General features: G+C 40.3%; 1 protein-coding gene across 6 annotated transcripts in view; it reads right to left on the bottom strand.

The window, feature by feature from the left end:
• Positions 1 to 22,080, bottom strand: part of FOCAD (focadhesin) — a 199,744-nt gene that overhangs the window by 117,820 nt on the left and 59,844 nt on the right. For all 6 annotated transcript variants that reach the window (XM_007061677.4, XM_043546322.1, XM_037902048.2 and 3 more), the window contains one exon: positions 17,609 to 17,866. In XM_007061677.4, coding sequence (XP_007061739.2) covers positions 17,609 to 17,866 — 258 coding nt within the window. The remainder of the gene's footprint in view (positions 1 to 17,608; positions 17,867 to 22,080) is intronic.

Raw genomic sequence — 22,080 nt, 5'->3', positions numbered from 1 at the left:
GATGGCTCTATTGTAGTCTTGGTCTCCTCCTTCCTAGGGGAAGGAGAGGCAGAAGCCCTTCTTGGTATTGTGGTGCCCTGGAAGAATTGCACCTTCTTGCATATTTACCTGGATCTTTAAGGTTGTAATACAGTTCACTCCTAGAAGCCTTCTGAGAAGATCAGGGGACCACAAATCTCACAGTCCAATCCAGATTGAGAGTGAACAAGCTTGACCTTTGTCCAGCCTAGTAAGTCCTCTCTCTCTCTCTTACTGGCAGACTTGTAACAATATATCTCACCAAACTGCAACACACATACTCCAAAAATGTGAAGATCATGTGAACAACAAGAGATCATTCCACGGGTGCAGTTTTGGCCCCCCTTCTCTGTGGGGATACAGATGGAACAATTCCTCTAAACCACTACAAATTTTGGATGTGATCAATGACCTACTAAGATAGTTATTATTTCTTACATCACTCATACTTCCATTCATTCATTTTCTCAGCATTTCTTAAAATAGTCTTTTTACTGGCAAAAAATTAAGAATTAAAATTTTACTTATCTGGATAAAGGGTTCTCTCTTAGCATAACAGCTTTCAGAGTTTATTAATACAAAACTTAAGGTAAGAAAAAATTAGGAGTGTGAAAACAAGAAAACCTGAGTATTTATCAATGGTTTGCTGTCAAATTGGGAGGACATATCTAATGGGGTCCCACAGAAGTCTGTTCTTGGTCTGATACCATTCAATATTTTCATTAATGTGGATAATAGAGTAAACAATGTGCTTACTCAATTAGCAAGACACTAAGGTCAGAGGATTTGCTAGCATTTTGGAGTACAGAATTAGAACTCAAAACAACCCTGACAAATTGGAGAATTGGTCTGAAATTGTCAAGATGAAATTCAAGAAAGGCAAGTGCAAAGCATTACACGTAAGAAGGAAAAATCAAATGCACATATATTAAATGGGGAATACTTGACTAGGCAGTAGTACAGCTGAAAAGGATCTGAGGTATATAATGGATCAACAAATTAAATATGAGACAAAGTGATGTAGTTGCAAAAAAGGCTAATATGATTCTGTTTGTTTTTTTTAACAAGACCGTCATATGCAAGACATGGGAGGTAACTCTCCCACTCTACTTGAACTGGTGAGGCCTCAGCTGGAACAGTGTGTCCAGTTTTGGGCAACACACTTTACGGAAGATTTGAACAAACTGGAGAGAGTCCAGAGCAGAACTACAAAAATGATCAAAGAAAACCTGACCTGTGAGGAAAGGTTTAAAAAACTGGGCATGTTTAGTCTTGAGAAAGGAAGACTGAGGGAGCAAAGGAGACCTGATAAATCCTCAAATATATTAACGGCTGTTCCATAGATGACAGTGATCAATTGTTCCCCATGTCCATGGAAGGTAAGACAAGAAATAATGGCCTTAATCTGCAGCACGGGAGATTTAAGTTAGATATTAGGAAAAACTTTCTAAGTCTAGCTAAGCACTGAAATATGTTTCCAAGAGAGGTTGTGGAATCCCTGTTATTGCAGGTTTTTAAAAAAAAGGTTCAACAAACACCTGTCGTGGTATACTAAATATACTTGGTCCCATTTCAGTGCAGGGGGCTGAATTAGATAAACTCTTGAGGTCCCTTCCAGTCCTACATTTCTATGATTCTATGAAAAATGAAGTTTATAAACTAAGCCTCACTCTAATAGGACCGTTTATCTCTTATCACCTTACACTTACAGATCCTGTTTTCTAGGCAATAATAATAAGATATTCACTTCTAGTGATCAGACAATCTACATATCTTTTTTTTTTTTTTTTTTTTTTTTTTTGGAGGGGGGGACTGAAAAATTCTTCAAAGTCAAAAAGTTTGTCTGGGTTTCTAACAATGACTTTTCATAGTTTTGGTCCTCTTAGGTGAAATTAATGACTAGTGTATATCACTGCTTGAAAATGCAGCATTCTTTAAGCCAATCATGCCTCTCCTCCACCCCTTCGTTTCTTTTTGGTCTTAAGATGTTTTAGCTTTATGATCAATTAAAAGCAGCAAATGTATTACTACCTCAATTATAAGAAAAAACAAGCAATGAAAAGATAGGTTTCTCTAGAAATTAGACTGCTTCCACATTATTAATTGGGTCACAACACATATCCTATCCTTTTCACATATGTGATAATCTAAAGATTACATGTAGCAAGGAAATGAGGAAGAAGGGACATTATATACATACACAGTGTGGATGAGTTACATTTCCAGTGTTAACTTTTTGGAATGTCTTGACTTTTGACAGTTTAATTTTGTAACCAGAAAATTCCATCAAAACTAGACTCTTTTGCATTTAATTATCCTGTTATGTAAAGAAGAAAAAAATTAGAGAGAAAGATCCTAAGTCCCGTGGCCTTGAGAGTTTACAAGATCCACTAGCTGTGACAACAGAGCTTGAAAGCTCCTTGATTTGATAAAAATTGCAGTCCTGCAGAGCTGAGAGTGAAATCCTGCCTTCACTGACATTAGTGGCAAAACTCCCTTTGACTTTAATGGGGCCAGGATTTCATCTATTGACTCTGCAGGCGTGCCACAGAAAGTGTTCGTGAAAATAAATCTTTGGGATGACACCAGAGCTGGACAATTTCAGCCACAAAGGGATTTGTTTGGGAAAGCTATGAAAAACTGAAAAAAGGAAATTCAGAACGGACATTTCCTCAGTCCCATCCTCACTCTGCAGTGGTTAGGAGAAGCTGACTGAGATCGAGGGTCTGTATTACCTCATTATCTGCTGTGTTCAATATCAGCTCATTATCTGTGTGGTCTGAATTCGAGAAGACTGCCTGGTGTTCTGTAACAATTATTATCCCCCACAGTAAATGATTTTTTTTGTTAGTAGCTGTTGAAATATTGTCTGAAGCTCTATGAGAAACATTAAGCACTTGCTAGTATCAGTTACACAATCCTCTATTGGTATTTCCTTTCGAACTTTTTACAGTTAAAAAACAACTTCACTATACATTGAGAGTTTAGAAAAACAAAATGCTTTAGTATCACAACCCCTCTCCCCTAATTTAATGGATAAACAAGAATGGCCGTCAAAGATAAATAAATATTAACTCTTCATCAGTTGTTGAACAGTTTCAAAAAGCCAACATGAAGATTCATTAGCTCTTAGTGCATATGAACATGCTCAGAAGGCGACAAATGTGTTGCCTAGCAACAGTGCATTTTACATCCCTCATCATCCTCGAAGATGGAGCAGTTGGGTCAAGCCTCTCATTAGCAACCCAACAAGGGTTTCCAGGGTTTTGTTATGTTTGTTTATTTTGGGTTTGTTTTAATTATTCTGTTTGAAAAAGATGTTCAAGCATCCCAACAGAACCTCTTTTAATAAGAAGTTTAAATATGCTACATAAAGATCTAACTGTAGCAAAAGCTGCTATTCCCCAAACCAACAGGATTTATGTGCACATTCACACGTCCTCTGCAATTTGGTGATTTATTTTTAAGCTACAAAACAATTAGCCTCTTTAAAAGCAGATGCTTTGATTGACTGGAGGGAGTAGGGGGGGAAACAGAATCCATCATTCCCCCTTTCCTTTCTCCCTATCTGAATTTTTTAATGGATTTTTTCCCCAAACAGCTCCTCTGCTACAGCTGCTAATAAAATTCTCCTGAGATTAGCACAATAAAAAAAAACTATACCCAAACAAAACAACACTTTACAAGGATTATGATCCACAATTAAAAAAAATCCAATTCTCAATTTAACAACCTGGTTGTAAAACATTGACCTTGTATCAATGGCTCTTCATTCATGCCTCACTTTCTTAACCTAAATACAGATTGCATGGGAGAATTCATCTACCTTAATCATACAGTATTAGCGAGAGTAAGATCCTCTCATCACTGCAAACAAAAAGCAAATGGAACTGCAATGAGTTTTCTAGGTTTTACTTCAAAAGTTTACAACACTGGATTCATAGGACTAGCTTTTCCAGAGTTCACACTCCAACATTTCCCATGTAGGCATCTAAATGAAATGGCCAGTTTTCGAAAGAGTTCAGCACGGAGCAGTTTCCAGTGAGAACAGTGAGAGCTGCTGAATGCTGAGCACTCCTGGAAATCTGGTTACTTCATTTGGGTGCCCACATGAGTGGGGCTTTTTAATATTTGGCCCATGTGGTTCTGAACACTTATGAGAATCTGGTCCATATGCTCTATAAAACTGCATGTGCTTCAGCATCCTAACAAACTTGTAGCAAACATCTCTCCAAGATTCTGTCCACAGAATGTATTGTAATATGTCAATTCCCCTAAAGCCATTCTCTGGTATTAACAGCAGCAGACTTAGAATAGTGCCATCGAGTATTACTTAAGACCCTTTTCAGACAGCCACATCAAGTTCAATGGATTTTTACACATAGTTTCTAGATGAATAAGGAGAACATATTTTGCTTTTTGTCATCTTCCCCCTTCCACCCCCACTTTTTTCCCCCTCCGAAAGACAGGCGATAATGCATCGTTAGATGAATTTCCCAGAAGGGTGTCATTTACCACTAAAATATTTCATTCCAGCAGTTGAAAACCATAAAAGAGTGAATGTCCTCTAGAGCCTCATAATCCCCTAATAACGGTAATAGATCTTGTGTTACTATTCACAAGTGACCTCTCAGTCAGACGATTTAATTTTTTCCCCCTGCAGCACGGTTGGTTTCACACACAATGTAATAACAGTTTTTGCACAACAAGACAATTCATCCGATTAAAAGGACTGTATAAAGTCGTTCATGAACAGCATGTGTCAGTGCAGCTCAGTAATGATTTGATTTAAGACAGCCTGATAATATATGCACCGCTATTCATTCTTTGGCCTTTTAAAAAGATTTCAGGACTTTCTTCCAGAATGTTTCAGAACATTACTTCAACACTTTTCAGCTAGTAAGATATCTAAAAACTGATCAGATATAATCACTCATCTCGAACAATAAAACAGGCTTTCAGGCTTCTGCACTAGGGTAGGAAAAAAAACAGAAAAAGCAAAGAAAAAAGTGATCCATAGGCATTATGAAAAGAGAGGTGGAAAAGAGAGCAGGGTGTTGTGTGCAAAACTGGTTACTGCAATCATTTTTACTATGAAAATTTCTGCAATGCTCCATTAATTTATTATATATACTGTAGTGTCAGTGTCAAAAGGTATTTCAAGATTAAAATGGAAGACCTGTTTTTGAGCCCCAGTCACTCTCATGAAGTAGAGTTAAAATAAATGCAAAACCTAAGGAAGAGATGTAAAGTCTGTGCAGCTAAATTCAAGCAATAAAGATAGGATTCTACTCAGACATCCTCTCCCTGATCCTCTTCCATCTTGCAGCACATCACTGCCACATACAGACTAGACCTGAATCATAAAGTATCTCTAGCTTTGCACTAATCATCAGCACCACAAAGCAGTGGAATTACATCAGCAGTAGAACCACTGATTATTGTGAATACTAAAACGGACTGCACAAAATTCCTCCTGTATCTTTTCTTACAGCTAGCTAGCTTTTTATACTGTATTCATCACCATGGCATTTGAGCACCTCCACAAACTCTTCTATGTCAAGAGTATCCCACCACTTTGCTCCATTCTGCATCTCTTCATTCAATTCTACCTATACACCCATCACTCTCTCTTCTGATTCCTAAGTCTTGTCAAAGCTCACTTAGACCTGTTCAGATCAGGGTTACAACAACATGATGCTAAGATCAGCAGCAGCAGCCCGTCACCCATCTATAGTAGTCATCCAAATGTTGCTAACATCAGTGGAGCTGAAGAGTGTTAGTAATGGTTGCAAAATTTTGGAAAATGTCCCTAGTGTACTAGAGCTTTTGTCTCCTACTCCCACTCATAACTTTCAGACTGTCGTGCCTCCTCCTATTGCAACACCACCTGTATCATGATCAGTAGAACTGGAGTCAGAGGATCCATGTTCCCTGGCGGGGGGCGGGGGGGGAGTATTATTGAGGAAACACTAGGAAAACACAGAATGTGAGGAATGGGCAGGAAGCAATGCAGCCAGTTGGACAGAGCAGTCTTCAGGATTTATTAAAGTTCCACTTATTCAACTTAACCTGCATTCAGATTCACCCTGTACTAATGAAACACTGCCTCGGTGGTCTGGCTTCAGACTAGCTGCTACCTCACTCAGGGGCCAGTCGCCTTCCTGCTCTCTCCACCATGTGTGAGGTGCTGGTCTCCCCAACCCATTAAGGACTCATTGCCATTCTCCAGAGCCTTTCAGGCCCTTCTTCCTGGACACCATTTTGAGAAGCTAAAACAAAACTCCAAAGTAACACTAAAAGCGCTGTTAGTAGAGGCTGCTAGGACTTAAGAGCCTTTCACTCTGCTTCAGGGGTAGTCACAGGAGCCAAAGTTCCTTTCTGCAGCCCTCTTCAACTGAGCTGTTTTAGCCCTTTAGAGGAAACACCTTGCCTCTTCCCAGTTGGATCTGATAACTGAACAGAGCAGATTGGCCCCAGGCCTCTGGCTTTTAAAGGGACAGGCTGCTCTTATACCTCCCTTACTTGGGAATAGCCTCTAATTAATGCACTATGTGCCAACTTCCTCTGTCTCCTTCAGAGTTTTTGAGAAGAGAAGAGGAGAATGCATGGACATTCTACTTCTGTGCTTTAGCAATTTTTTTTTTTGTGATAAGCCTTTTCCCTACTCCTGCCCTCTGAGATCAGTTTATACTGAAGCCAGCCACCTGTGACAATCTGGTCAATTTTCCCTGTAGCTAAAACAACCAAGGGTTTATCTGCCACTGAGGTTCTTCTTAGTGTATGCGCAACATGCCTCAGGTGTCACATGACCAGGAATCATCACCAAATTTGGTCTGTTGGTTGGATCCTTAGTTTCCGTGGCTTGGGCCGGGTACCTACGGGGAGTGCAATATGAACGCTGATCTATGCCCCCCTGCCACTGAGTTTAAAATGACTAATGGAACCTTGCAAAAAGGCCATTCTGATATCCTATGTTTTGGAGGCAAATGCAAGATCAGTGCCTGGAATGTTCGACCATCGTCCAAAACAACTAAAGCTGTCACCCTTGTCAAGCCATTGAAAAGCTGGAGTACGGACATCTGCACTTTATCTGAAGTGTGCTGGCCACGACATGGTGAAAAGAAAGTTAAGGACCATATGTTTTGTCGAGGCTGGAGTGTCAGGTTGCTCCAGGTTGCTGATGGGTTGTATTTTTGCCTAATGCTCAATGAGCATTGAAGGGTTGGCAAGAGATTAATGAGCAACTTATCAGCATCTGATTCCATACCAGCTGTGGGCATCTTACTTCCATCCCAGTGTGTAGACCCACAAACAGCAAGGCCAATGATGTGGCTGCAGATAATTTATTTTTTTAAATCAGCAGCTACAGTCAATCTGTAATGACACTAAGAAAAAGATATGACCCTGGGTTACTTCAAACCGCAGGTAGGAAAGGAGGATACGTGAGCAAATACTCTTTGGAAGTTTGGTATTAGGCAGAAAAACAGGAATGGGTAGTGACCACTGGAATTTGAGTCTGCCACATGTCATGGTGATGCCTGACTCACTCTTCACAAGCAGACCTGATACAGCCCCAATGGTTTCCCTAGGGCTGTTGTCGATCATGTCCTCACTGGAGATCAACAGTATTAGTATGCTGAGGTACTGGTACTGAAGTTCACACTGACCACTGGCTTCTGCTAACAAAAATGTGCCACCAACTTTGAAGACAGACAGTTAATAGGCCAAAATTAGTCCAATTCAACCAACATCTTTTATTACAATCAAGCTATCAGATGGCTTTCTATTCTGAATTGCTTAAAGCCACTGAAGCATTGTCTTGTTAGCTCATTTTGGTAAATCACAGTGCATGGTGGCCGATCTGGTCAGACAAGAAGCAGTGCACATTGATCTGGTTATTAATCTGGATAAAACTAAGTCCCTGGCCATTTTCATTTAGCAGTCTCCAGTCCCAGATTGCAAACAACTCAGTATTAACCTATCCGGATAGGACAGTGAGCAGATGGCAACTGTCAAATATATGAATAGCATCACAGACGGTACTGGAAGATGCTCAGAAGATGTGGATACTTGGATAGCAGCATCTGCTGCCACACTTTGAGCCCTTCAGAATTTGCCATGAGGCTGCAGATCTATAGGATCACAGATATACTAACTATTCTATGGAAGTGAACCATGGGTATGAAGGAAGACTCAAAAACATCAAAATGACATTTTCAATTCTCATCGACTTCATTGGCTCCGCCATATCAAGTGGCAGGACAAGATCAGATTTGAGGATATTCAAAGTTGAACCCAGCAACTGCCTCCATCAGCACTGCTTTGGTTTCAGTGACTTTCTTGGTATGGACATATTAGAATGGAAGACCAACAAATTCTGATCTACGTATACCAAAGAATGTCACTATACATCCGGAGATCAGGTGTGCACCAAAAGCTTCATTGGCGCAATAAAATTATCAATCATGGACGTAAACTGAATGTACAGCTGGACCTTAAGCACCTTGCCAGAGGTCAATCCAGATGGTTCTCTACATCAAGGAAGCCACATGCCTTTGGGATTTGCCATAATGAAGAAAAAATCTCCCCACCCCTAGAATAAAGGCACCGAACCTCTACACACCATTTTGCTGGTTATATTCTTCACCTACTGTAAACTAACATATACATTTATGAAGACACATAGAATAGCTATCCCCAAAGCCACTTAGTTTCCCTAAAGATATTCTAAGTTACTGGCACGCATTCTTCGTAAAAGCTTGTTTGTATTCATATACCTGCCTTTCCCCCCACCAATATAGGTAGTCCAGAAAGTTCTTTGTTAACTACTTTCCTGTGAATGAAAAAGAAAAATGGCTATATTTTAATTTAGCAATTTCCATTTCCAAATTTCCTAATTATTAAACCCAAAACCCAAATTCTTTCTTCTTCCCTTCAGGTATCACTTATGAAGACTGCCTATGCAGAGCACTTAAAAATCCCACCTATTCAAACACTCAGGGCAAGCAGAAATTTTAACTGGGCAAGTGGAGCCAGGTAGCCAGTGGCGCTAATCTCCCACACATCCAGGAAAGCACCAGTGGAAGAAGCACAGCCCGTTATAAAAAGAGATAGGGACTGAAGTTTCATTTACCTGGGCAGGACAGAAAAAAACCCTGGAGGGGGAGGGGAAATTGGAGGGGGAGGGGAGAGCATAGAATTCATTAACTAGGAAAGAGCCCAGAATTTACTAACTGGGAGATTATGTGGGGTGTACATATCAGAATTGGTTTTGATGTTTGGAAGGCAGAGTTGGCAGATTTGATTAACTGATGTAGTACGAAAGTTCAGGGATTATTTTACTTGGGAATGCAAAACTACTTAATGGATGGGGAGAACTGATTTTTATTTAGGAATGCAAAATGGATTAGTTGCTATACACCAGATGACTACCTCGCTTCCACGCTCAACCCTAGAAGCACTAGTAACACACTGGGAACGTGATTCCAGTGTTGTAGATGCATAGGATGGACTGTTTGGTCCAGTCAACCTGCTTTGAACCATTCCATGAAGCTGCTGTAGCAGCTCCTAGCTAGTCTCCCCTTCTGGCCCTTGGCAACTGAAAAGGGAGTATGGCTAAAATATTCCTTCGTCATGGTGACCCCCATGTCCCTTTGGCACAATGAGCAGCCAGCATAAATGAGAACAGCCTCAGGACTGCTCTAATTTATGCCAGGCACTGGCCCAGACTAAGATGGCCCCAGGACTGGGGAGGCACAGTGGTGGTTTAGTTCCACCTTTGCTTCACTCCCCCAGCGCCACCTCTACCTTGCACTCCTGCACAGATCAGCCAGACCGAACAATCTGGCCCACAGTCTGTAAAAGGCCTTGGGATCTTTTGGGATGAAAAGTGCTATATAAATGTACAATGGTATTATTATGCAACCCTCCATACAAAGCATTCACATCTCCCTGGCAGCACTCGTCTAGAGACCAACAGGGGATACATCCCCACAAAATTAAACACCACAGTATACTACTTGTTCCAAGTTTTAAAAGATTACCTACAAGAATGACAACTGTAATACTATTATGTGATACTTGTAAGAAGATACTTGAAGTAAGATATTTTACATTCTTTGCAGAATAGCATTTTAAAATTTACAATAATCTAAAACAAAAAGTCACTGTCTGCACAGTGCCTGTTTGCAGACCAAATCTGACCCAATTAGAGAACAACAAATAGTTATGGTTTGAGTTTCAGGTTTTATGTAGTAATTCCCAATCCATTTGGACCCACCAAAAGCTAATGTAATTTTAAATTTTGCTTCATCATTGTGATAGGTCACTGGAACTACTTGTATCCAAATATTCCACAATATTAGCAGAGGTTATTCGCCTAGCCAGGAGGGCCCTCCTACTTACAGTGAAGACAGACCACCTAATCTAATGTTTGATGCTGCCTCTGTCAATCTTTACTATATTAACACACAAAAGCCTATCCTTAAGGTTTCGTCATACAGTAAGCAATTGCAAGACACTTCATATTAGAAGTTACAATCTGGGTCAAATTCTGCTCCGCCACACCTCTATGAATCTGGTGTAACCCCACTGACTTGCATTTAAATTTCTCTCAGAATCTGTTAAAGTGAAGTCAGTGAAGTTACTCCAGAATTACACCAGAATCACTGAGAGCAGAATCTGTCCATAGGCCTTCAACTCAACTCATTCTGCTTAGGTATTGCAGTCTGCAGATTTCTGTAGGTTAATATTCTCTCTCTTTCTTTTTAAATTATTTCTTTATTGAATTTTGAACAACCATATTAAAAGGTTAGAAAGCGAGGCATTAACATTCACTGTTTCAAGCTGTGGAACGTACTATTATTTATCACACACACAGCTCAGCTACAGAGCATCTAATTCAATCTGCTGCTATGTCATGTGCCCTATATTTAAATTTGTTAGTAAACACATGTACCAATCAGAGAGAGGATTATATGCTATTAGGGTTTGTTTTAAATGCTAAAACTTAACCCAGGAATTGCCTTGCAAGAAGAAAACAGAGTTAATGACTATAAGGAGGAATGTAGTGTATTTCAATCAGCTCAGTTTCACCTTCAGGTACAATACTGCTTTAAGTTTAGTTTGCTTCTGCTTAGCCTGCTCCTTCAATCTGGTTACATATTTCTGATTTAATTGAAGACCTACTTTGGCAATGGATTTCCATTTATTAGACAACTGTTGCCAAGAGAGTTATGTCAAGAAAGCAGACGTCAGCAATATAACCCCCTCCTCTGCTAAGCAAAATAATGCAATTGCCTTAAGAAACATACCCAAATAGTTCTTCTGCAGTTTCCACGATATGCTATGCATCCAATGAAGTGAGCTGTAGCTCACGAAAGCTCATGCTCAAATAAACTGGTTAGTCTCTAAGGTGCCACAAGTACTCCTTTTCTTTTTACGAATACAGACTAACACGGCTGTTACTCTGAAACATACCCAAATAGAATGTCCTATAAACTTATCCATCACCGCTGGCTTGAGACCACAATATCGTGTCTGGCCACCAACTTCTGTTGCCTATAAGTTTTACACTCTGACACTGTTATCATTTTGATCAGCCGTTCTCCCCTCACTTATATTACAGTTTTATATGCAATGTACACTATGCCAATATTATTGGTCAGTGCTTTTGTGCTGTTCCTAGCATGCCAGTTTTAAAACCACGTGTATGCTTCCTGGAGTGAAGCATTAGATTTTTTTTGTTGTTTTAAATGTGGCCTGATTCTGATTAATACATCAAAGTTTTATTGTGTGAATAAAGTAAAAACGTTTGCCCCATCTCTCCTGTACCTGATAGCTCATACGAGCCACAGAGGAATGAGGTTTGCCTCTCAAGCATAAGAATTGACCATGGAAGATAAAGAACCATCTGAACCCTAGTTATCAATAAAGGTCTTTTAGCTGACAATGTATTTCATATAAAAATTCTGAATCCATTATAGCTCACATTTTTAGATTAAAAGAAAGATTCTGTGATAAAAACCAGAGACCTTCTGCTAATAATAAATTCAACAATGAAACACTTTACAATTGAAATACCTGAGTTTTTCAAATCCAAAATGCATTTTTATAGCAGCAAATATGATGACCTGGGTTTATCCCATATTCTGATCCATGACTATGCAAACAATTTATAACAGACTGCCACAGTGCACATTACAGTACAAATCTTTGTATTTCCCATTACTCAGCCTCAAAAGCAATTTTTATTCCCAACTGAAGACCTCAAGCAAAGGCATGCGAACCCATTTGAGAAGGAAGGTTTAAAAAATTCCCAAAGTTCCCACTTTTCCCCAAAATAGTTTACATTTATCTGTATTGAATTAAGTATAAACAGTACAGTTTACAGTATAAACCTTCCTCAAAGAGACACCTGCAGACTGCAATTCCCACCAAGCAGCACCACCACCATGGTGGTGGAAAGTTGTCTAGTTAGAGTCACTTTGGGCTTTTGTGTTGCAAGTTGATGTTTTTCAGGTGCAAAAGACTTATCAGGAAAATAAGTCTTGGGCAGAGGTCGGCAAACTATGGCCCGCAGGACTGTCCTGACTGGCCCCTGAGCTCTCGGCCGGGGAGGCTAGCCCCCGGTCCCTCCCCCGCTATCCCCCCTCCCCCGCAGCCCTGCCGCACCACCAGCGCTCTGGTCCGCTGCTCCTCCTGGGCAGCAACCTCCTGCCACTCTGAGTGACTTGGCAAGGGAGAGGGGCGGGGGGGGGGGTGTTTCCATAAGGGGCAGGGGGTCCTGGGGGTCAGTCAGGGGACAGGGAGGTTGGAAAGGCATGGGAGTGCCAGGGGACCTGTCAGTGGCGGAGATGTGGATGGGATCTGGGCAGTCAGGGGACAGGGAGCAGGGGGAGTTGAATAGGGGTTGGGGTCCCGGGGCGGGGGGGGGGCAGTGAGGAGACGGGAAGTGGGAGGGGTCAGATAGGGGGGAAGGGCCAGGCTGTTTGTGGAAGCACAGCCTTCCCTACCCCGGCCCTCCATACAGTTTCGCAACCCCGATGTGGCTCTCGGGCCAAAAAGTTTGCCCACCCCGATCTAGGGGTAGGATTTCCAAGTCATTGTTTTCCTTCCTCTGTATACTCAAGGTCTTTGCAACCAGGTATGACACAATCTAAGGGTGATATCTGAAAAAACAAAAAAGCAAGGGTATTTTACTCTGAATTGTTAGACAAGGATGTCTTTTAGGATTGGAGAGTGCAGGTGAGGGAAGCAATGGGAGTCCAGAGCCACGTGGCACAACAGAGGCAGATTCCAGCAGACCCTCTTGCCACAGCAATCTGAGGAGCCCCCTTTTGTCTAACACCACTAGTGTAAAGCTCTGACTAGCTTACGTCCTTTTTGTCTTTACTCTGTGATATGCAGCTGCTCTCTAGAAGGCAGAGAGGGATAGATATAACAGTTGAGAAGGACTACGAACCTGTTGTGGTGCAAGGGACGGGAGTCATTGGCGTGCAAAACTACAGTGAGAGACTAGGAATGATTAACAAAGCAATCAGTTAGGGTGGCGCAAGATAGCTGGGAAAGAAAGAATGGTGCTTTGTTTTCTATGTTTCTCTTTCTCTCAGTGGGACTACTCTCGTGCTGAAAGTTAAGAACATGCATAAATCTTTACAGGATTGGGGCCTTAGACTGTAAGCTCTTTGGGGCAGCCTGTGTTCTAATATCTGTTCAATATAGCACACAGCACACTGAACAAATAATAAAAATAATTATCAAATCAAAGAATCAAATCCTTGTCCTAAGGAATGCTGTCGGTTGGCATAACTGCTTAATGTTAAAATTTTCCTAACACTGCTTAGTCAGAGCTAGCCTGCAGACTACACAGCTTATTCTGGGAACTCTGCAAATACCAATTGCTGTCCAGTCTCTGTGCAAATAGTGTTAACATGAATCTACAACTACCTGGAACTCTCTAGAATGAGACAATGATAGCTCAATGATAGCTGAATAAATTTTGTGCATAGCACGACTTAAGAACTTCAAATGATAATAAAATGAACAAAACATAGCACCTCCCTGTTTAATTCACACAAATGCATGGAAATACTACAAGGGTGAAATATCATATAACCTCTTTCCACTCCACTGATGGCTACATGGAGTTTGGAATGCACATTAGATGAGTTTGCTACAGACTGAGGTGGATATAACCCTTAACTTTGGTTTGCAATTTTGTCTACTTCTCTTTATTGCCATGTCTCTTGCTAATGTATTACACCCATCGTTTACTTCCAGACTTAATCAGCCTTATGGACATAGAAGTGGCAGCAAACTACCCCTCCATATGCACATAGATCTTTTTCAAAGCACTGTACGTGTGGGTTCCCTCTTGGTAGTCTGAGAGAAACCATGAGTAAAATGACTTCAGAGGGTTATCCAATTCCTGGAACTTTAAGTACATTGCAGAGCAATGCATCCAAAGGCCTTTTTGTTGATTTACACATAAATAATACATTTTATCCTTTTTTCACAGTAGCGAGCTTGCAGTTCATGTAAATTAACACATTCTACAGATTCTTCCATGCCCACACAATGCTCATAAACTTGATGAGTAACTCCAGAACAGGAGTTTGCAATCTTTTCCAGACTGAAAGCCATATTTTTTTTAAATCTGTTGTCATACGTCTGAGAATGAAAGGGGTCAGCTAATATTTCCATGTGACCTGGCCAGCATATTTGAGGCCCAATACTTTTAAATCTGCCAAAAAATATAAATAAAAGGAATGTTTAAAAATGGGGGTTTGAAGTGATGTGTTTTTAAAATATATATATTTCAAAAAAAGGGATAGGAAAATTAAAAACAAAGGAAAAATCTCAAAAAACATGGCCAAACACAAATACAAAGCTACAAGGGGGAAAAAAAGACATGAGCAAAAGAAAAATACCAAACTCAAAAGCATAAAAAAATCCAACAAAAAACAAAAAAAATTTTATATGCCCTCCAAACCCATTGCATATGCAGCCCCCTCCACCTGACAGACAGACAGACACACGCACACACACACAGAATAAGAGAAAAAGAAAAAAGACATAAGCACAAAGAACACTGAGAAGAGAAAAAGAGAGGAAGATTAATAGTAGGAGTTCAATAGGCAACACAGTGCTAGTACCAGTACCAGAGGTACAGTTACCTCTGAAGGCAACGCATGATGGCCACGCATGATGGCCCTGATCAAGCAAAGCACTTAAGCATGTGCTCAAATGTTAGCACTCAAGTAGTCCCATTCAATTCAATGTGACTAAATGCTTCACTGGATCAGGACCAGAGCACCCAGCATCCTACAGAAACAAACCCATACTCCTCAAGCCACATGTTGCCAAATCCTGCTCTGAAGGGCGTGCAAACTAACATTTGAAACAAAAGTCCATTTAAGAAATAGACAAATAAAGCTGGCCTTTATGTTACAGGAACATCTCGAACTTTTAAAGGACTGTCTCTTGCTTTCCAACAATATATGGCCATCCAACATCTTGACAGATGAAAGGAGATGTGACAAAGTCGGTCTGTCAGTGGTGCTTAACAATGATATCAGAAAAGAGCCCGATGCGCGAGTGGCAAATCTTCCCACACTCCAGATTGAAGCTGAAGCGTATTCTGCTTCCTAGCTCGCCTGTGGGCCTCAGCCTCTGATGGCTCTCTGCAGTGACTGCACCAGTCTAAACCCGGCTTCTCCAAACTGAACTACTGTGGGCAGGATTTTCCCAGTTGTCAGTGAGAACACTGAATTTCTTGAGGCTTTGCTTGACCTTGTCACCGTAACAGAGTTTTGGCGTTCCTCCACGTCGTGCGCAGTTCTTAAGTTGTCCATAGAGCACAGCCTTCAGGAGACGATCGTTAGACATGCACTCAATGTCTCCCAACCAGCAACACCTGTGAGCGTCCAGCATAGTCTGCATAGACTGTAGGCCAGTTCTGTCAAGGATCTCATTATTAGTGATTCATTGGTGCCAAGTAACTCCAAGCATTTTTCTAAGACAGTGGAGGTGGAAACTGTTCAATCTCTGATCCTGCTTGGAGTACGCAACCCAGATTTCACAACTGTGAAGGAGGGTACTAAGGACACAAGCCTGATAAACAGACACCTTTTTGTTCAGGGTTAGCAACTTGTTGTTACAAAGACATGAGGAGAGTTTGCCAAAGGTAACTTAAGCTTTGCTGATTTTAGCATCAAGTTCCCTATCAAGGTTAAGTGAACTGGTAAGAATTGAGCCAAGACAGCAGAAGTGATCCACGTTGTCCAACATAAAAATATGAATATTTTATAATCTACTGTATTGTCTTAGTTTAGTAACCCTGATTTATATAATACATATATAGGACAATCTGGTGTTATGATTGCTAAATTATAAAGCCTAGTATCTATTTTTGTCTTTCAACTTATGCAGATATGTATACGGATATTGTGAAAACCCTGGCTTGAATTTAGAGGGAGTGAAGCAGACAAAAAGATAGCACAGACTATTCAGGTAATTTTGAAATGTAAGTCTACAGACATCAAGGGACACTGAGATCATCATAGTAACCACAAGAGGGCTGTGATTTAGGAGGTCATGAGAAGCCAGAAATGGCTTAGTAGACTTTTCTCAATTTTCTTGCATTGTATTCTTCATATATATTGGGTAAGACTACAAATAAAAGTCATTTTTCCAACCTTGCACAGCTTACAACTAAAAAAAGAAGAGAAAAATAATCTAAAAAGGGAGATCATTACAAAAAAGTGAATGTGCTGAAGCATAAACACCTTATAGTTTGAAAAACCTTTTTCTAATTAAAGTTTCAAAAGTTACCACAAGAATATGCTCAACACCATTTTGGACTTAGTCCCCAGAACATTCAAATAGACACATAGCTAAAAGCATATACTACTACTTTGTACTTCCATAACAGTTCCTATTAAAGGTCTCACAATGTTTCACAAACTTTAGTTAATCCTTACTACTTCCCCTGAGAGATTAGCCCTCTTTTACAGACTGGAAAAATTGCAGCACTACTGGCCCAAATTCACACAGCAAGTTGATGACAGAACCAGGAACAGAAGACATATCTCCCACGTCCTCATGATATGCTCTAAATATTAAACCAGTGAAAACAAAGGGCTTAATTCTCCATTATGTCACACCAATATTAGACTGGCATAACACCACTTCCAACACCGTAACACTTTAATAACAATGCTTTTATAGCTCCAGTGATTCACTACTTATAAACGGCAGATTCAAGACTGTCACCACTATGCAGCCACCAGAATGAAAAAGTCACAACTCTCAGAACTCATTCTTGGAAAGAGGCTATTTTGGTTTATTTTTTAAAAACCTTATTTTATTGCATTCCACACCCTGAAAAACATTCCTGAAAAACTAAAAACTCTTCAGTTACTGCACAGCAGTAAAAGATCTCTCTCTTCACCAACATTAAATAAAAAAGGCTAGCGAGCGATTTTACACAGATACAAAGAACACTTTAAGCACACCACCCATATGCACTCAATGAACACTGCTGGTGGAAACACAACAGAGCAATCCATTAATGGTCAGATTTTACCTGAGAGGAATCTGCCTTGGCTATGTCCACAGTAGCACTCAGTACTCCACGAAGACTCTCTCCATTTTCTTGAACCAGGAGGTAAGCAAGTAGAAGGAAAACGTGAGTGGGGACTTGATTCATAATAGGTAGCAGTGATTTAATCGAAGACAACCAGGCAGACACTGCAGACTTCTCTTTCATGTGCTCTAGGATCCTCCAGGTTGTATACAATAAATTGTATGTACTCGTTATAGGAAAGATGACCTTGCAGGATGACTGGAAAACACAGACAAATAAGCATTATGAATGGTTAAGTCCAAATCTTCAAAAACAAAAAAGTAACAAATCCAAATTTTGCCCGCCTAAACTTTTCATTTGAGATACCCTATTCCTTAAAGAAAAAAAAATTAAATCAAATCATCACTAAATCTCTCTTTACTTGCTTGTCCATGGATTCTGTCACTAAAGAGCAACATGATTCAAATTCACTGTTTTGAAGTTCCCCTCCCTGCTTAGCAGCAATCATCACTATTCCTGCTGGTAATTATGGTTCTATTTCCCAACTGAAGTGGAGAAAATGAAACTGGAGTATATTAAAAGTACCTTTTTCTGACAAAGTGCCTGCCATTTTGGAGACTGCCTCATGTTGCTTTAAACTGCCAGGTTATGAATTGAAAGAGAAAATGTAAGTTACTCGTGACCTGTTATGCTTTTGGTTTGCTTTTTTGCATTTCATCCAGCTTTGGACAATAATACTAAACTAAACACTGTTATTTTTTTAGTTCTCATGTTCCAGCACAGGTGTGGTTGTGTAATATTTGGGTTGGAAATAACAGGGAAAGATTACAATCCCAAGAAGAATCTGTTAGATATTTCTTTTTTTAAATCACTGAAAAGTTTCAATGCATATTAGAGTTAATTAAAAGACAACACTAATTCAGAACCTAAACTACCTAACATTTTTTATTAAAACTGAATTCTCTTATAAAAGGAAATGTTTTCCAAGTGGTCTTCCACACCCAAATCTAGATTATAACTGAGAGGCAGCCTTAGGGGAGGAAGCATTTAGATGCAATACATTTTATATATGAAGGAAGGAAGGAATTTGAAAGGAGGTTTCCAGCTGGAAACTAGAAATTGACCCATAATTCAGACTCAGTCAGGGACAGGACCTGTTCACCCTTGAATTTCGAAGTGAAAGAGATATTCTGTATGAGCAGCCATAGCAGTTCTACATAAATCTTCACACCTTAACTTTAATCACATTGTTTAATGTAATGTAAATTTATTTTGATTAATGAGAACTATAATATCCCTGTACTTTAAATGACCTTTTTATAATAGCATTTAAATTAGAATTAACTCTGACTCCAGTATTTATTCCATCAGTTATTGTATGCGAAAAATTCAACAACCTGCAACCCACTGTCCCTTTCTCGGATGAGATTACTTAGAGCCAAATTCTCCCCTCAGAGGCACCCAGGGGTCTCCCATTTACTTCAGCTGTTGTCACAAAGGCTGATTTAAGATCAGAATGTGGCCTGATGAGGAAGTTCAGGATCAGTAGGTTCTATTGTTAGGGGCCTGATCCAGCAGGATATTGGCTTATTCAGCTCCCTCAGGCATCTGAAAATCAGGATCAGTCCCTAAGAGGTAATTTCACCATAGCTGAAACCAATACTAGAATTGAGGGCTATAGGTGGTTATACCCACACCTCAAATTTCTCACTACTGCAAGTTGAATAAAGGAAAATAAATGCTTTAAAAAAGCTGGAACACCTTAAGTGCTTTGGGGTTTAGAAAGGAAAAATATATAATCACTGCCATTCCAGTCTGAGGACTGCCCTGGACAGAAATCTAGCTGGGCAACTTCCACTGGAACTGTGCCAGCCCTAACAGAAAATATACCCCTTACTGGTAGAGACAGATCAGTTTTGTTGTTGCATTTTTCAAAATATTTGAAAAAACAAAAAACAAAGCCATAGTTCAGGCATGTTTTCTACTGAATCCGGTGATTCAGATACTGTTCTCTGGAGATATGTTTGTTTTCCTTACCATTAAACAGCAGGAACAGTAGTAACCTACACAGGCGTATAACATTCTCTCCCAATGACTTACTCCCTTTCTGACACATTGCTCTCTTGGGAAGAGAGGGGAGGGAGTCTCAGCATTTAATCGGAACAATTTCATTTGTATTTCTGCATTTCACTGAAATGAACAATGACTGTAATAATTTCTTCATAATAACTATATGCCATGGAGCTGGAAAAATACAAGCCCTTACAGCACTTTATGTTACCATGATTCTCCTCCCCTCTAGAGAAGCATGTCCCTTTCCCCTCCACATTTTTTGGGAGTGCTATTGTTTATTCACAGAAAATTTGCCAGCAAAGTTTAGTCATGGCTAGCATTAACATTCAGCAGCTCAGTATTTGTTTACTGCGCTCTGACAATGTATATTGAGGTCTGACAATATGTTCCATGTTGCACTGTGCAAAGACTATGATGGGATGCCTGTCCCAAGGGTTTACAATCTCATTTAGACAGACAGTACAGACACAGCATACATGTGCCAGTGCCTTTTACTAAATGAAGTAACTGTTCAGTTGTATGTCATAGCAGTGAAGGACATAACTAATGAAGATTCTTCTGTCTTAAGTGGTAAAGGCTTGTGCTGTCAGAGAAGGAGGATTCAAGTTGTAGCCCCATGTTGCTACGATTTGTGAGCAGCAAAGCAGAAGTCAAGTAGTTGTAAGTGCCCACAAACTGGTTACAATATACTAGGTGGGCAAAGAAGAATCTTTTTTTATGTTTAGTATTGATTGATTGAAAAATTGTGTCTGCAGTGGCTCATTACTGAGGCTTCACTGAAAGAGAGAATATATAGGAGTATGAATGGAGAGAGGATTCTGGTTCAGAGGGGACAGCCCAGAAAAAGACTCAAAGAGGCACGTGAGAGAAAGATAAATGGAGCTGGTAAAGTTGGGCAGAGGAAAGGGGGATTCTCTGATTGCGAGCCCTGGAGGCAGGGACTGTTATTTTTATACAGCATCTGCCACAGTGGAGTTCTAATTCTTACTGGGATCTCTGAGTATTAGGGCAGTCCGTTTTTTAAATCACAGGAAGAAAGGAGAGCAGAATATCAGGCACGAGCAGAGTTAAGTAAAGCCTTGAGGGCCTGTACTAGGAACCTCACTGATACAAGAGGTGACGGTTGCCAGTTAAGGATCAAAGAGGGGATGGGATGTGGTCTGGAAGGGAAAATGCTATTCACACAAGCATTCTGGGTGGGCTGGAGGACACAAATTAGAAGCTCAGAGACCTAGCAAATTAGAGAAGTTGAGGCAAGAGATGAAGATGACACTGATAAGGCTTTTCCCTGTAGGAACAGAGCATAAAGCATGAAAAAGTACACATGTGTAAAGTCCACTGAAGATTATATTCTGTTAGAGATTTGACCCTGGTGCACAAATTCACCAAGCATGTGGGAACACTAAAAAAATCTACATTTCTGGTCCTAAAGTTAAGGAATATCATATCATCATGACACTATTTAAGTCCATAGTACATCTACACCTTGAATACTGCATGCAGTTCTGGTCATCCCATCTCAAAAAAGATATAGTAGAAATGGAAAAGGTACAGAGAAGGGCAACAAAAATGATTAGGGGTATGAAACAGCTTCCATATGAGGAGAGATTAAAAAGACTGGACTGTTCAGCTTAGAAAAGAGATGACTAGGGGGGAATATGATAGAGGACTACAAAATCATGAATAGTGTGGAGAAAGTAAGTGTTATTTACCCCTTGACATAACACAAGAACCAGGGTTGATCCAATGAAATTAACAGGCAGCAGCTTTAAAACAAACAAGAAAGTAGTGCTTCTGCACACAACACACAGTCAACCTGTGGAACTTGTTACCAGGGGATGTTGTGAAGGCCAGAACTATACGTGGGTTCTAAAAAGAATGGGACAAGTTCATGGACGATAGACCTATAAATGGCCATTAGCAACCTTATGCTCTGGATGTTCCTAAGCCTCTGACTACCAGAGGCTGGGATGTGGCGGGGAAGGAGGATGGATCACTTGATAATTGCCCTGTTCTGTTCATTTCCTTTGAAGCATCTGGCCCTGACCACTGTCAGAAGACTGGATACTGGGCTAGATGGACCATTGGTCTGACTCAGTAGGGCCATTCTTATGGTTTTTAAAAGCTACAGGTTATCACACATCTCCATAGCTCATCAGCCAGTACAGTAACAAGGTTTCTGGAGTCTTCAGGAGAAAATCTGGGATACAAGTCCTTAAAACATCTCCCCTAGGAAGATCTAGGGAGCTATCCTCTAGGATAAATGGATATTAGATGCAGAAACCAGAAGAAATGGTACGTTTTGCTGTCTCAAATGCACCACCAACCTTACTAATCTCCAGAAACAGTTGAAAACAGCTTTAAAGAGGCAAATGGAGTCTAACTTCTACAGTGCTGAG

The sequence above is a fragment of the Chelonia mydas genome, chromosome 5, assembly GCF_015237465.2.
Source record: "Chelonia mydas isolate rCheMyd1 chromosome 5, rCheMyd1.pri.v2, whole genome shotgun sequence".
Taxonomy (NCBI): Eukaryota; Metazoa; Chordata; order Testudines; family Cheloniidae; genus Chelonia; species Chelonia mydas.
The sequence above is the reverse complement of the archived record's forward strand: the minus strand, read 5'-3'. Positions and strand labels throughout refer to the sequence as shown.